The 16437-nt window shown below is 35.3% G+C and overlaps 1 protein-coding gene across 1 annotated transcript; it reads left to right on the top strand.

Annotated features, from left to right (window-relative positions):
- The first annotated feature begins 14615 nt into the window (after nucleotides 1–14615).
- Nucleotides 14616–15905, top strand: LOC131068128 (uncharacterized). Its single transcript, XM_058003310.2, has 3 exons — nucleotides 14616–14801; nucleotides 14954–15045; nucleotides 15393–15905. Exons 1-3 carry the CDS (start codon nucleotides 14696–14698, stop codon nucleotides 15600–15602), a joined length of 408 nt encoding a protein of 135 aa, XP_057859293.1. The 5' UTR covers nucleotides 14616–14695; the 3' UTR covers nucleotides 15603–15905.
- Nucleotides 15906–16437: the final 532 nt, after the last annotated feature.

Consider the following 16437-nt stretch of genomic DNA (forward strand, 5'->3'; position numbering starts at 1 on the left):
TGCAGGCTGTGAAAAATTGTCTTATGTGTGCCTTGGGGTCTCCTTTTCCTCTATACTTGTCAAATTTTGGTGTCACAAAGTGTGCAGGAAATGGAGGCATTGGGATGATCTTATCAAATGGATAAGGACATATATCTCTCATAGTGTATGTTGGTTTTGATGTACTCATGTCCTCCATTTTCTTATGTAGATCGCTGATTTGTTGCTCCAAAGTATTCTTAGGTGGCGATCTATTTCTTGTAGCATAGCCCATGTTTGAGACACCAATTTGAGGAGGAGCTTGTTGCATGTATGGATGATACTGATCATAGACATGTCCATATGGAGGGGGTCTATATTGAGGCGGCATATATGGAGCACTTGGCATGGCTTCATGTTGAGGAACCCCATATCTATTTTGTGCATATATACCATATTCTATAGGCATTTCATGTTCCAATGTGTTGCCCCCAAATTTGACATGAGGTTTCCTTGTGTCCAAATTTTGAGGATGTCTTTGAATGTCCACTTGTTTTGATTGATCCACAGCTTGAGCATGTGATTGAGCATATCTATCTGCATAAGGCCTCCATGATGGTCTTCGAAGGTAAGTATCATATGTTTGAGCCTGTGTATGTGGAATTTCTGGTTTTTGAAGCAAAGCTGATGGTGATTCAGGTACCATATTCGGTCCTCTATTTCCTCCACTATTTGGTCTCCTTTGATCCATGTTGGATTGAGTTTGTTGCGAGGGTCGATTTTCCATAAGTTGAGACATGTCAAAGTCATGGGGTATTTTAGCTCCACTTTGTGCCATCATGTGTAAAAAGTACTGTCTATCCCTTCTCATTATCTCTTCAACCAATCTATTGAAATGAGGATTCATTATGGATTCTTCTATATCTGCTGATTGTATTGAAAAGTTGTCCACATTGTCATTGTGTGTAGCATTGTTGTTTGTTGTGTCTGCGTTTTCCACATTTGGATTGTTTCTATAAACATCCATGTCTGGTAATGTAGTGTGCTCAGGATTAAAGAATAAATCATTGTCATACTCATAAGAACTCATGTTTGCGGATTCTTGAGCTTCTTTAGCTATTCTCCTAGATTTTTGAAGGTGAGTTTCAACCATGAACTAGGTGTTTAACCAAGCTGTGAGAGACTAGATGAAAAGTGAAAAGAGTATGGAAGACCAAGAGTTGTATGGAGTGTAAATGAATCTTGAGGTGTACTTGCAATGTCCAAAGTGTAAGACCAAGTATGTAAGTAGTAGAGTAGGTGTGACTTCCAAAGAGATGATTGTTTCTCTTGATGAGGTAAGCTGACCTTGACTCTAAGTAGGACCAAATGAGACCCAAAGGTAAGAAACCTTGATGAGGGACCACTTAGCAAAGTGTAGTTGTATGTAGTGTGTTGAAAGAGTATAGTGAGGACAAGCAAGTGACCTTTTTGACTCAAGTTTAGACAAGTATGAATGTAAAATGAGATGTGAAGCAATGATAGATTGTATGAGACCTTAGAACAGGTTGAATGCTAGATGAAACCTGAAGAGACAACCTAGGAAGCTCAAGTATTCCGAAACTGATTTCCTTTGTTTGCTGGACTGTAAAAGTATTCAATTCCTGACACAGACGCTTCTGTATACTTCACAGATGCGATTCCCAGACACAGACGCTTCTCTGTTAGACACAGACGCTGATAAAAACATAGATGCTATTCTGCCCTTCACAGATGCGCTTAGATGACCCAGATGCGGTTAAAACAGACACAGACGCGTTTCTGTAAACTTCGTGCAATTTTTCCAATCTGTGAAGTTGTTTTGTTGTGACCAAATCTGACTGTTTGACTGTTTTTCGTAACAAGAGGACACAATGTTGATGAGGAATCAATGTTTGCAAGTGTTTAGACTCCAAAAGTGTGTTGTTTGATGTAAAATGTTTTGCATACACTTGAAGACACAAAAGACACAATGTTTTGTTGTATGGTCTTGAATGTTTGAATGTTTAACATAAGACAAGCACAATTCTTATGGTTGGCCAAGACAATAGTTGTTGATCCCACATAGGGTTTTACCCCCGAGGCTACGCTATTCAGAGCGGATACTTAGATGCTTGACCTCACTGGCTCCACCCTCGACACTCACTTCTCGGGTCAGCCAAGCATCAGTTCCCATGAAAACTCCCCATGGCGAACTTTGTATCTCTACTAAGAACCGTATGTGTGTGGGCCGCTACCAGAGGTCCGACCTCCTGCCTCAACAACTAGAAGGATTTGGGCTTCTAAAACAAAAAGGTGCTAGTAAGGGCATCCGCTCGTGTGGCCATACATGCGGCACTTTCAGCTCTATAAATAGAGAAGGCTCCCAGCCGGTAGGGGTTACGCCCTACAAATGATCAAATAAATTTGATCAAACGGGTTTATGGGGAGACATAGTGTCAGTATGAACTAATCAGCACACGTTATTCATAGTTTTCACCATGAATACATTTGATTATAGTGGCTTGGAAGAAGATGGCTTTTCTTTTGCTACCACTTGGGTCGTTCTCTTCTCACTAGTAGTCCTAATAACCACACGGGAAGATAGGCCCTCTAAAGATTAAACAAAAAGAGCCTATTGCTCAAGACACAAAAGACAATGATTCAATTTTAATGCACCAATGGAAGTGTTTGCTAATCTATGAAAACAAGGCACACAACAAAATTACAAAACCCTAGCCAAGACCCTGCAACAAAATTGTTAGTAGTTTGGGTTGTTTCAAATGATCACCCCTTCCTGCAAGCACACAAGTTAGGTAAATTTTAGAAAACCCAAAAGACTTTGTGAAAAAGGGGCCTTCAACAAAAATGTTTTTGCTTCCAAGACAAGCTGCACAAACTTAGTTAGCTAGATCTGCAAGGGTTAGTCCAAAAATAAACTAGATCTGAAACCTTAAATACGAAATCCGAAAATTAAACCAAAGAAAAATTTAAAATCCTGAAACAGTAAAGCACGGACGCTGTTATACTAGACACAGACGTGTCTGTATGACACAGACGCGGTTCTGTGATGCACAGACGTGGCCAAAATACACAGACGCCTCTCTCTGACACAGACACGGGCAGAAACAGCGTAGATGCAGTTCGGAAACACAAACGCCCCTTTCAGAAACCTGCAAAATAAAATTTGGCAAAAACACAAGCGCGATTCTAGATTCTGCAGACGCTTCTGAAACTCAGAAACGCGATCCGAACGCTTGCAAACGCGAAAAAAACCTAAAATGTCATCGAAAGATGTCCGATCTGCAACTTCAAAAATGCAAAATCTACAACAAAATGTTAAATGCAAAGGGACAAGAGTCCCACCGGGCGTGCCAAAATGTATATGGTGAAAATGAATAACAATAATAACAATATTGAAAGGCTAAATGAATCCAACCACAAAAACCCTAGCCTAACAATGAACAACGATCCACCATAACATATGAAGATTACCTAAGACAATACAAATAACTCAAAATCACAAAGATTATACCATCACATGTCCAATAGGGTTTTGATCTTCACTCTTCCTATCTCCATTGATCTTGCTTGATATATATTTGCTCTCAGATTTTATATGCACAAGAGCTCAACAAAGAACATAATGTGGTTGCAAGTAGAATCGTAGTGTAGTCAAGTCCTCCAAATTGTCGATTAGCATGAGTGATTAGGGTTTGATAATGAAGAAGGCATCTCCTTAAATAGAAGACACAATATGAAATGGAGGGATAAGATTGAGAGGTGTAAAAAAGGAGGTCGGCTAGGATTAGAAGGTAGGTAGAGGAAATAATAAAATAATGAAAGAGGTAGGTAGTGTAGGAATTAAGAGATGAATGACATGTGTCGTGTAGAAAAAGTTAATGAATTAATTAAATAAATAAAGATTTATTTAATTAGTAGAGGAAGTAGGATAATTAAATAAATAAAATATTTATTTAATTAGAAAAAGGATAATTTAAATAAATAAATGTATTTATTTAAATGAGAAATAAGGCTAGAAGAGGATAAATGAATTAATTAAATAAATAAAGATTTATTTAATTAATAGAAGAATTAGGCTTAGATAATTAAATAAATAAAATATTTATTTAATTAGACATGACAATTTTGGGTGTCTACAGTTACAAGAATTTGACATTTCTATAATTGACAAACCAGGGAGAGCTAATGTTGTAGCTGACTTTTTATCAAGACTCCAATCAGCTACACCTGTTGAACATGAGATCATTGATGATAGGTTCCCAGATGAACATTTATTTTCCATCACTGCACATATACCCTGGTATGCAGACATTGCCAATTATCTAGCAGCAAACAGAATACCAGACTACTTTTCTCCAAAAGAAAAGAAGTTATTAATAGAGAAAAGTTTTAACTTTTCCTGGATTGCAAATAGTTTGTTTTATACTGGAGCTGATCAGGTAATGCGAAGATGTGTAAGAGAAGACGAAACTTATGACATATTGCATGCTTGCCATGATGAACCATGTGGAGGACATTTTGCAGCAAAAAGAACATCAATGAAAGTTCTTACAACAGGGTACTACTGGCCAACATTACATAAGGATGTTGTGGCCTATACAAGAAAATGTGACAAATGTCAGCATATGGGAAGACCAACTAAGTCCGATGAAATGCCACTACATCCACAGATAATAGTCACCCCTTTTGATAAATGGGGGATGGATTTTGTAGGACCAATTGATCCACCATCTAATGGAAAGTCATACATTCTAGTTTGCACGGACTATGTAACAAAATGGGTTGAGGTAACAGCTATGGCTCATGCTCGAGATAACAAAGTTGCTGAGTTTCTATATGAACAAATTTTCACAAGATTTGGGGTTCCCAGAGAGCTTGTAACCGATCAAGGAGCTCAGTTTACATCTAATCTGATCACAGCACTAATGAATGAATATAAAATCAAACATAGGAAGTCCAGCCCTTATCACCCTCAAGCCAATGGTCAGGTAGAGGTAACAAACAGAGAAATTGAGGTGATCCTCACAAAGACAGTATAGATACATAGAAAAGATTGGAGCAATAGACTTCCTGAAGCAGTTTGGGCTTACAGAACTACATGGAAAACAACAACTGGGTTTACACCTTTTGAGCTGCTTTATAGGAAAACAACCATGTTACCCATAGAATTTGAACACAAAACTTTGAGGACAGCTCTTGAACTCAATATAGACATATCTGAAGCACAGAAGGACCGTCTCCTGCAGCTAAATGCTTTGGACGAAATGAGAAAAGCCGCCCTGCAGCATACAGAAGCAATCCAACAGCAAAGGAAAAAATGGCATAATCAGCACATCAAAACCAGGAAATTTTCTACTGGAGATTGGGCTCTGTTATATGATTTCAGATATCAAGAAAACCAAGGTAAGCTCACCACATGTTGGCTTGGCCCCTATGAAGTTGAAAATGTGTTCGATAATGGAGCTGTACAGCTGGTAACAGTAGACCCAGTCCGCTTCAAATTGCTAGTGAATGGCCACCGACTCCGGTTATACCACAAACCAGTCTCTAAGGAAGAATTCATGCAGCAGTTTGTTAAGGTTCCTCTCGCTACTCTTCCTGCAGCCGAAGGCTTTTGCCTTTCTCCTGCAGCGTCACTGTAATTTTCAAAAAGCATGACCATAATAAAGGTTTAATTTTTACAAAAAGGAAACCCCTTTTCTCCATCCTCATTTATCGCCTCCATTTCACTTCTTTCACTTCCATCCATTCAATTCATTTGTTCATTTCATCCATCCATTTCACCCATCCACGCCATCCATCCGCATCAAGCTCAATTAAAATATCTTTCCCATTTGTCAATCCATGCAGCTGCCGTCATATTTCTTCATACGTACGTGCAATCATCAAAGGTACGCCATATCTTTTCTTATCGCATATTTGATTTATTTCATTCAATTCATTTTCTGATATGCATGTACCGGTCATTATTGCCTGAACTTCTGCCTGTTCTTTGTGACATGTGAGGACACGTCATATTTTAAGTAAGGGGCGGGTTAATCCATCTTTTAAAACCTGTCTTTTTGCCGCTGCCATAACTACAAAATAATCTTCTTTAATACTTTTTTGGTATTTTCCAACTATGATCGCATGTCTTTCTTTATTGCATAATCATGATTAAGACTGCTTGTTCAAAAAAGTTCATTTTTGGAAAAGAAAGAAAGTAATGTGACGGCACGAAAAAAAAACCAGAACAGAAGGGAAGCAATGAATTTGAATCTTCACCAAAGAATTGAGTTCAGCTGTAGGAAAACTGCAAACATGGGTGGTCAGTTGGTGCGACATGAGCCTACAGCTCATGAAACATTATTGCAAAATCCGCAAACAGTCCATGCATTCAGCCTCTGTGGATGGTTAAATTATTTTTTGAGCTTAAATGATTTTAATGAGGAGGCTGTTGTAGAATTTCTGAGAACCCTTTCTGAAGGGGAAGCCACCATATGGGGTCTAAGAGTTGTTGCAACCGAAAGCAGAATTGTAGAAGTAACTAGGCTTCCAGCCGTTGGAGAAAACTTTTCTTCAGACGCTGCAGCAGCAAGGGCTGAGCTTTCAATGCCTACTGATGGACCTCTGGAAGTCTCCAAGCAGGGATGCAAGCGCATATCGTTGCCTCCTCCTTATTCAGAGTATGCTATTTACATAATCAGGTATTTGACCTGTGAAGGCCGTTTTTCCTATTTGCATTCTTATCATTTCAAATTATTGAGCCATATGAGGCATGGGTTAGCTATAAATGTTCCGAATTTCTTGTTAAAATTTTTAGAACACAATGCCCACGGAACTCAACAAGGGAAAGATAATTCTGTCACTCATCATGGCCTCATTAAATTACTGATTGAGCGCTCTTTAAGGGATGTCTCATCTCTCTCCTGGCAACAATTTGTTGCCCAAAAGAGTTTGCAAATTCCACAACCTCCTAGGGTACTTACCCCACGGCCTCAGAAAAAGAAGAAAGAAAATCCATCTACCAGTAAAATAGGGCAAGGGTCATCTACTCCTGTAGCACCTGGTCCTGCAGCTTTCGTACCCGAATCCTCTGCTAGGATTCAAACTAGGTTTGCCACTAGGAGTGAGAAGGGAAAAGCAAAGGCAGAAGGGTCCCCTGAATCTGACCCTCGTTCTCAGAAAAGGCAATGCCCTTCTCCTGCAGCACCTTCCCCTGCAGCTGTTCTCCTACAGTAACGCCTGTTGCTATTTCTAGTTCACTGTCATTCTCTGGTAGGGCAAAGCCCTCTAAGAAAACAAAGAAGAGGAAAACCACCGGAACACCTCCTGTAGCCGCATCAGTGCCAAGAAGGGTTTCCGCAAGGAAACAATCTAAGACCTCCCCTGCTTCACCACAACCAGAGGTGATTATAATTTCAGAAGAATCTATTGAGTCTGAATTTAATGTTTCTCAGAGTGTGTCCGAAAATGCTGCCCAGAGTTCGATCGTTCCTGAAGTGGAACAAGTTGAGACCAAGGAAACAGGGCATAATGAGCAAGGGTTACCAAATCTTGATGATTTGGCTACTGCTGCTATGCAATTTTTGGAGGAAGCACAGGCTTCTCCACCACAGGAACAAGAAGAATTTATCTTATAGCAAGAGGAAGAACAGGCTGAACAATCAAATGTGCCTAGTGAAGTTGTATCTCATCCTGAAGTTTGCAAAGCCATTGTTGTGTATAAGAAAACATTTTTAATGGAATTTCAAGAATATGTTAAAACTAATTGGGAAACAGTTACATTGCAAACCCTGACTTTCCGATACATAGCCCAGACTGTCATGCAGCAAAGTCTATGGGAAATAGAAAAAATGAAATTAAATAAGAAAATTGAAAGTCAGAAGCAAGAAATTGCTGAGCTGAAAGCAAAAACAAACGAAATGTTGAAAGTAACTAGCCAGATTATGGAATGTAGACCCCCACCCAGAGTTTATGCTCTGTGCCTTAAAGAATAGTTTTTATGGTTCCAATTAATGAGAATTTCCAAAAACCAAGATCCTATAATTCATAATGCCAAAGACTTCTATGAAGCATACCAGGCAGCCCCTAACTGGTTAAGAAATTCTCTCTGTGAATTCTATTTGCATGGCTTTTTAATACCATTTGAAACAGAATGGAATCCTCTTCTTTATATTGGTGATGTTCATTTAAGAGCATTTATGTCATGGGCAGCAAATGAGGCAAATTATGGCAGGCAATGGGAAACATATGAGGAAGTTGAGAAAATAGAGCGTGTTCCATTATGATCTCACAGTTCAAATCCTTATGCAATGTTGAAAGATTGGTTTGCTCTGAAATATGGAATTAATAATGTTTCAGCAAGAGGGAAAATATTTGATATCAAAAAATAGGTATATGATGAATTCCAGGCACAACAATATTCATTTTGGAAATTGGCATTCTCTAGAAGTGAGAAAAGATGGGAAAAGTTAACTGTTGGGTTAAGAAAGTCAGAACCGCATAGTCCCTTAAATTTCACAGTAGCTCTCAAACGAACCAGCAGATATATTCAATTGGGACTTCAAACAAGATTTGAACTGTGGTTGCCGCTGACATTCAGACCTCCTGTGCTAATGTGGCCACTTTATCCTCACCAGGCTACAAAACTCAACAATGAATTAGAAGACCAAAGGTATGAAAAATGCCAGGATTTCAGAGGATTTTATTACAAGTTTAAAAATCCGTTTCAGAGTCATGTAGCAGCCACCGACTTCAGAGAAACCACCAGGAAAGTTAATGCTGGAGGACCAGCATTGGGCTAAGTAGGGGGCAGTGATGAGCTTAAAAAATGCTCATAATTTGGATGTTTTGATAAAACTTTTAAATGCCTTTACTTTTGTTATTTCATGGATGTTCAGACTTTGTGAAACCTTTTTGGGATATCTTGTAGCAAGAAACTTTTATATTCCTGCAGCTCTTTGTGATTAACTTGATTGCATTTATTGCCCTGTTGACTCCCTAAAATGACTGGTATATCGTATACAGTTTTTGAATGATGAAGTAAATCTAAAATGTGTGATTAATGAATGGATATCGTGTATGTGCCATACGCCTTTTCTGTTGCCTGTTACCTTTTGTTTCGCAGGTTGTTGAAGAATGATCGAGTCAAGCACAGCCAATCTCGGCCTTGCAGTAAAGTCCATTTCCTGCACGACTTCGAGGAAGCTCCGGCAAAGACTCTTTGACTGAAATCATGGGAAAGAATTTTAATGACAAAGAGTGGAGTGTTAGATTCTCTCTGATCGGGTTGAACGCATAAACTCATTTATGAAGTTTGTTCCTTGATTCGAGGATATGTTTTTACTTCCACGTCTTTCTTTTATGGAGTTAGTTAGTTAGTTGCTCCCCTGTTTTTAAATAAAGCTTCTCCTCCTACGTGAGAGAGAAGGATAGAATAAGAATAGTAGATGTCATGTAAGAATCAAGATGATAATGAAAGACAGAATCTGTTTTACCAGAAGCAAAGTTTGTTGTTAGTTTCCATATCAACAAAGCAATGTATATCATTCTGTTTTTATGAATAAAGTTCAATGAAGTTCTGAGTTTCATATTTGCGTAATCAGGAGATGCTTGCTAAGGGGGCCCCACTTAGTAGGTATCTGTAGCTAGTTAGTTAGTTGTTCTTTCCTGTTAAGCTTCAGTTTGCTTTCATCTTCAAAGTTTTTATACAAACTCAGCTTTACATTGCTCCTGCAGCACAAGGAATCCATCACTGTGTCTGTTCCTACAGCATAAGGCCAGTTCATAGTTTGTGTTTCAGTTGTAGTTATTATGGTTTCTGTCGTAATCAAATCATAGTTGAGTTAAAAAGCTTTGCATTACCTTCCTGTAGCATAGGTAGGATTTCTTTTCAGTATGTATTTCCGCTAGGATTTGACCAAAATAAGTTCCTAGTGCATATATTTTGCTGCGCCATTTAAAGTATACGTCCCCTGGTTTGACAAGTAAATGAACGTCTACAGAAGAGAGATATTGGTCACTTGTTGGAATGCCCAATTCCTAGGAAAGGTTTTACTGTGATTTTCATATCCTTTTGTGGGCGCGACCATCAGTTACGTTTTTATAGTACCTTAAGAAATTGTGGTGACCTTGGTCCAAGTTCACATTCAACTAATTTTTTCTTACAAAAGAATCCTATTTTGTCAAATTCATCATGCCACAAGACCTATTCTCTTTGCATGTTCTACAATTATGATTGGTTAAATTGTCTCAATAAAAAATTTAAATATTATATCATAATCAATATATTCAATTTATTTATAACCAAAAATAAATGTTTAAAATTTATAGTCATCTTTGAATAAACTAAAATATATATATTAGCACAATTTCATTAAAATAATATAAAATAGCAATTGCACCTTGGTGTACAATGGGTATGCTGAGGAGATGTAGAAGGCAATAGAAAAACTATAGTATATTTTTGCATGTATTTGTGTTGTACATGAGGTCAATAGGTAAGAATTTAACAAATAATGTTGTTTGTGTAATAAAAGTCTCAATTGAGAATTCATAGCTTCAAATCAGTTATGCCTTTACTTAAATGGATCCAAACATGATTGAAGCAAAACCTTTGAATCGGGAAGATAATTAGACTCCCTTACGAGTATGATCCTATAAAAATAGAGAAGAAGATAGAGATGGATTTAGAGAAGGAGAGAAAAGTGGAGAGGATAGGGAAAAATAAAGATAGAGAGAGGAGAGAGGGATATATAGAGTTGGAAGATATAAAATTATAGTGATGTGGAGGAGATCATGGACTCTTTCCTTCAGAAATGGGATGGTTTAAATGAAGTAATTTTCAAAGACACAATTGTGGGATGATCCTTTATCCATGCATGGTTATAGGGATGTCTCGCCACATTCAAATAGCCATAAGATGCATTGTAGTGGATCTTTCTTGACTAACATTGGTGACTCGAAAGTGACAAGTTAGAATGGAAAGGATTGTATTCTTCTTGAATGAGAGATTATTTTTTAGTTGGACATGTGATAGAAGTGACAAATTGGTGGTTTGCAAGGATCAACAATCTCATTTTAAATGGCTTACAATTTGGCACCCATTATCCATTCATAGAGGATACCAGGGAAGAACAAAGTCGAGCCATATTTTAGTTGAGAAACAATGAGGCATGGGATGCGGTAATATGCATTGTAGGTGTAGAAACATGGCAACAATGACAAAAACACAGTGTGATGATTTTTTGAGTTGTGTTTGAGCCCATAGTTCAAGTCCTTAGCAACTTTTGGGTGATACAAATCACAAAACACATTATCTCGCAAGACCGCTAGTGTGCTATTGATGGAGCGATCAATCTATTTCTAGAAGCCCCTAAGTCATGCATGATGTTGAATACTATAAAATTGAGTGAATAAAATAGTATGAAATGAATATAGAGGCATGGCATTTGTTCAGGACTGGAATAGAGAAGAAGAACAACTTCGAGGAATTTAAGACTTTCATGGGAAACAACAAAGAAAGTCTTAATCTAGGCAAAGTAGATAAGATGATATAGATTGGTACAAGAATAGGCTTTCTCCTACACAAGTACTTATAACTGAACATCTTTTGTAACCTATTTTTTATCAATACAGGGAGCTACCTCTTATTGTAGTGTTGTATAAAAATAAGACAGATAATTTATATTATTTCAAATATTGTATATAGCAATAAAAATAATTATATTATATAATTAAATTCAAAATTGATTATATACTATGATAAAAATATTTGAAAAAATATCATAGAAAAATAATTTAAGAAAATTATCAAAATTTTATAAAATTAATCTTATATATAATTAATTTGTATAGATATAAATTTTAAAATAATTTAATATGCCTTAATATTTAGAAATAATATAGGCCACAATGTGGGTGTTCTTAAAGAGATAATTATCTTAATGTGAACAGTTAAAAGGCACTAGATATAATTATATTTTACTTCAAGAGCCCTTCCAAATTTCAGTGTTAATATTAGAAACCTTATTGTATGTGTTTTGTTAGGCTTTAGTTTACCTTATTGAACACTAAGTAATATGCATTGTATGTGTATCAACGTGGTAAAAATGACACAAACACAATGAGATGATTTTTGAGTTGTGTCTGAGCCTATGGTTCAAGTCCTTAGCAACTTTTGGGTGATGAAAATTGCAAAACACATTATCTCGTAGGAGTGCTAGGGTGCTATTGATGGAGTGATCAATCTATTTTTAGAAGTACCTTACTCATGCATGATGTTGAATACTATATACTTGAGGGAAGAGAAGAGTATGAAACGAATGTAGAGGCATGTCATTTGTTTAGGACTCGAGTAAAGAAGAAGAACAACTTGGAGGAATTTAAGACTTTGATGGGCAACAACAAAGATATTCTTAATCTAGCCAAAGTAGATAGGATGATAGAGATTATTGCAAGAATAGGCTTTCTCCTACACAATTATTTGTAACTGAACTTCTTTTGTATTTTTTATCAATATAGGGAGCTACCTCTTATGGTAGTGCTTCTATAAAAAAAGGAAAGATAATTTATATTATTTCAAATATTGTATATAGAAATAAATATAATTATATTATATAATTAAACTCAAAATTAATTATATAATATGATAAAAATATTTGAAAAAACATCATATAAAAATAATTTAAGAAAATAATCAAAATTTTATAAAATTAATTTGTTTACATATAAATTTAAAAATAATTTAATATTACTTAATATTTAGAAAAACTATAGGCCCTAATGTGGGTAGATTTATAGAGATAATTATCTTTTGCTTCAAGAGCCCTTCCAAATTTCAAGGTTAATATTAGAAAATTTATTGAATGTGTTTCGTTAGGTTTTAGTTTACCTTATTCAATACTATTTGTATTTATGTGGAATACTCATGCCCTCCAATGGATTAGACAAAAAAATAGGTATATGCACAAAATTGAACAATATTCGATGCACCTTTTGACCATATTTATTAATTAATTGAAAATAAAAATTAAAAATTATAATATTGAGAGTAATTTTAATTAACTTCTTAAATAAATTAGTAAATATTAATTATTAAAAAATTGAACATAAATATAGTCATATTTTTAAAAATAACTTTTAAAAATAAAATTGTCCTTCTAATAAAAGTATTAAAAATAAAATAAACCATATTAAAATTTAAAAATTAAATTATTTTAGTTTTATGTTGAACATTACAAGTGTATGAGATATAATTAATATTTTATTAATTACTTTTAAAAACTTAAAAACTTATTACCATTTATTTATATATAATAATATGAAAATTTATATATACATATATAATATTGTAATTATATAAAATAAAAAATAAAAAATAAAACATATTAAAACGTATAATTTATTATTTATATATTATTTGTTATTTGAAAACAAAATTGAATTTATATATTTTAAAATAATTATTATTATAATCTTTAAAATAAGTTAAAAACATGTTCATCATATGAAATATCCAACGTAACCATTAGATATAAAAAAAAATAAAGTGTCTAAGATATTTTAAAAAATCAAAATTCGGTAATGATAAAGAATATATTCACATTCATAAGAAAGTAAAACGGCAGTAGTCTCTATCTGTGAAACACGTTGATGAATAAAATGATATTTTGCGAAATTCTGAAAAGAAAACGGCAAAGACGAAATTAATGGTCAACATTTTTCCAATCGCGTCTTGCATGGCTACGGGTGCAATATCAAAGTTTTTCGATATAATTAATAATAATAATATTACCTATTTTATGTGTGGGGTCCTATATTTATTAATATCATTGTAATATTTATAGGCTTTTTAAAACATATTATTAAATCCAATTCCTTTAAATAAAAATATGGGGGCTATCATACTTAGGTATCGTCCTTTGATATTTTGGGAGGAAGAATATAGGCATCACAGTATTTGCATTATAATTTATTATATTATAAACTTAATTGTTGCTACTAAGTCCGTGCTTATAATAAAAATTTCTCACCTACATTGGAAGCCCCGCATGTGTCAGTGCTTAATGTGTGGGCGGAGCAATAACAGTGTTAATGCGCGTGCAGAGGAATTACGCAGCTAGCAGAATAGGACAGAGCGATGAAAGGAGAGATATGGAGAAAGTGAGTTGTATTTCCAATAAAATATATTCTCAATAGTGATGCATCTCATATATAAAGAGACACCTTCCACATAATAAAAATTACTCTCTTATAGACAGCGATAGAGTTAACATTTTGAATACTTTTAAGCATACTATACACTAATTACGTTTACACCAATCTCCTGACGACAATAATTCTACCCTGAGAGAAAGATTTAAAATAATTTCCATCATGCACGCCACTTAACTACAAACGAAGTGATAAAATGAATATCTCTTTAAAAGATGTTTCGATACTGAAACTTTTCTTACCACCATCGTAAACTACAAAAATAGGTTATTACACAGAAGCTCTATCTTGTATGGGACAAAATGGAGGACTTCCCACGAATTTATCGCAGAAATTTTTATTTATTTTATTATTACGGTCAAATGTGGAAATGTGCAGTCTGATGGCTTCTGCGAAACTTATGGCTTTCCTTCTGCAATTTCTCTTCAATTTCTTGGAAGGACTGAACTCACTAGTGAAGGAGAAAATATCTATTATAAGTAGAAGTGGAACTATCGATGACTCCTACCAGTGGTTCAACATGGCTAACATCTGGGTACGAGGGCTCGAATTCTCCAGTCCTACTGTTCTCAGAAATGTAGGTTTTATTCAACGTGGTTTTGCTCATGTTCCAAAGGGAGATACTGGTAAGCTTGCTCAGACCCCAGACCCCAAGGAAATCTTGAGAAAAAGTTTAATTTCTTACTCAAATCTTGAATAAATATTTCTCTTTGTACCTATACCATTCTTCCTTGTTCTTTTCATTTACAGTTATTTGGTTTTGTGTGTATTCTCTCAGGAGAAGATGCCAATATGGCTCAGAAAACTACCAGTATCTTGACCAGGACACGAAAGCCTATCTCTGGAGGACTCATTCAAATGTTTTCATCTGTAAGTATTACATTCTACATAACACTCAACAATTACCTGAGATTACTATACTGTTTGTACAGTTTTGAACCATTGACTTTCTGCCACTTGCAAGTTAGAAGTTCTAGTGTTTTAGTTACTGATGTGGGCATAACTTGTTTTAATTGTTTGTCGGTTTTATTTAAGGTAAAGTATGAATCAGAACACACGGACTGTTTAAGCTATTGGGAGTAATTGTGCTCCCCTTCTCTACTCTGTGTTTTTGGGCTTAATGTGTTCTCAAAAGAATAAAAAACTATTCATTGATATTAGCAGTTTAGAAACGATTTCGTTAATTCTTTGATTTTGGTGGTTGTTTGTGGGTCCAGGCTCCATCAAAACCAGGCAATGATAAAGGATCTCCTCCACAGCATAATGAAAAACCGGGAAGCAAGGGTGCAGGAAAACAAGCCAAGGATAAAGGATCTGGTCCACAGCATAATGATAAACCGGGAAGCAAGGGTACAGGAAAACCAACCAAGGATACAGGATCTGATCCAAAGAATCTCCATGAAGAACGAGAAGCAAAAGATAACTAGAAGATTTAGCATAGATGTATGCGTAGATTCTAGAATAAGAAAGTGAAATTTGTGTTTGTTCGTCCTAGTCCAGCTTAACGACATCGCACAGATGTATGCGTAGATTATAGAGTATGGTAGTGAAAATTTTATTAGTTTTCTTTAGCTCTGCTTGACGATCACATGCTTGTCAAACTGTTTGAAGTCTTGGGATATATAATGGTGTGCCTTGATTGTTCTGCCATATATAAAGCAAGCCTTGTGATTATAAATGTTGCATTGCATTCGCAGTTGTACCTTGTTATTTTATACGATGTTGTAAGATATATGACTCTAGTGCATTTCTGTTCAATAAATGTCCGTATCAGTCTCTTTATGCTAATTCAACGATTTGAAATTATTAGCACTCTGCTTGACGATATCTCGCTTGTTGAATTGTTTAAAGTCTTCGGACGTGAGAACACAATTTTCTGCCAAAATTTAGAATGATCTACCGTATAGTAAATGTTGAATTAAATTCATATATGTGGTTATATTATACGATATTGTAAAATATACAATTATTGCATTTAACATGAGCTGTTGTTCAATATACGTCTGTATTATTCTCTTAAGCCAATTCAATGAATTGAGATTACTGTACTTCAAAACCTCATGTCAAGCATTCAATAGAATCATTTCAATTCAACTGAATATACGATATTCAGAACGAGGGCGACGTCTCTCTAGACATTTGACCGTATTTATTTATTAATTGAAAAGAATTGAAAGTATTGACTGTGAAAGAAAGATTTTAATAATGTTTTTGGGATTAAATAGTCTACGAGACCGAGACAAACATTCTTAAATTATCTTC

Source organism: Cryptomeria japonica, chromosome 10 (assembly GCF_030272615.1).
Source record: "Cryptomeria japonica chromosome 10, Sugi_1.0, whole genome shotgun sequence".
NCBI lineage: Eukaryota > Viridiplantae > Streptophyta > Pinopsida > Cupressales > Cupressaceae > Cryptomeria > Cryptomeria japonica.

What these genes read in the sequence shown, in the direction of transcription:
- LOC131068128 (XM_058003310.2), top strand. Translation starts at nt 14,696, where the DNA reads ATGGCTAACATCTGGGTACGAGGGCTCGAATTCTCCAGTCCTACTGTT. An exon ending in TGTTCCAAAGGGAGATACTG is followed by an intron (nt 14,802 to 14,953) that starts GTAAGCTTGCTC and finishes GTATTCTCTCAG; the next exon opens with GAGAAGATGCCAATATGGCT. An exon ending in TCATTCAAATGTTTTCATCT is followed by an intron (nt 15,046 to 15,392) that starts GTAAGTATTACA and finishes TTGTGGGTCCAG; the next exon opens with GCTCCATCAAAACCAGGCAA.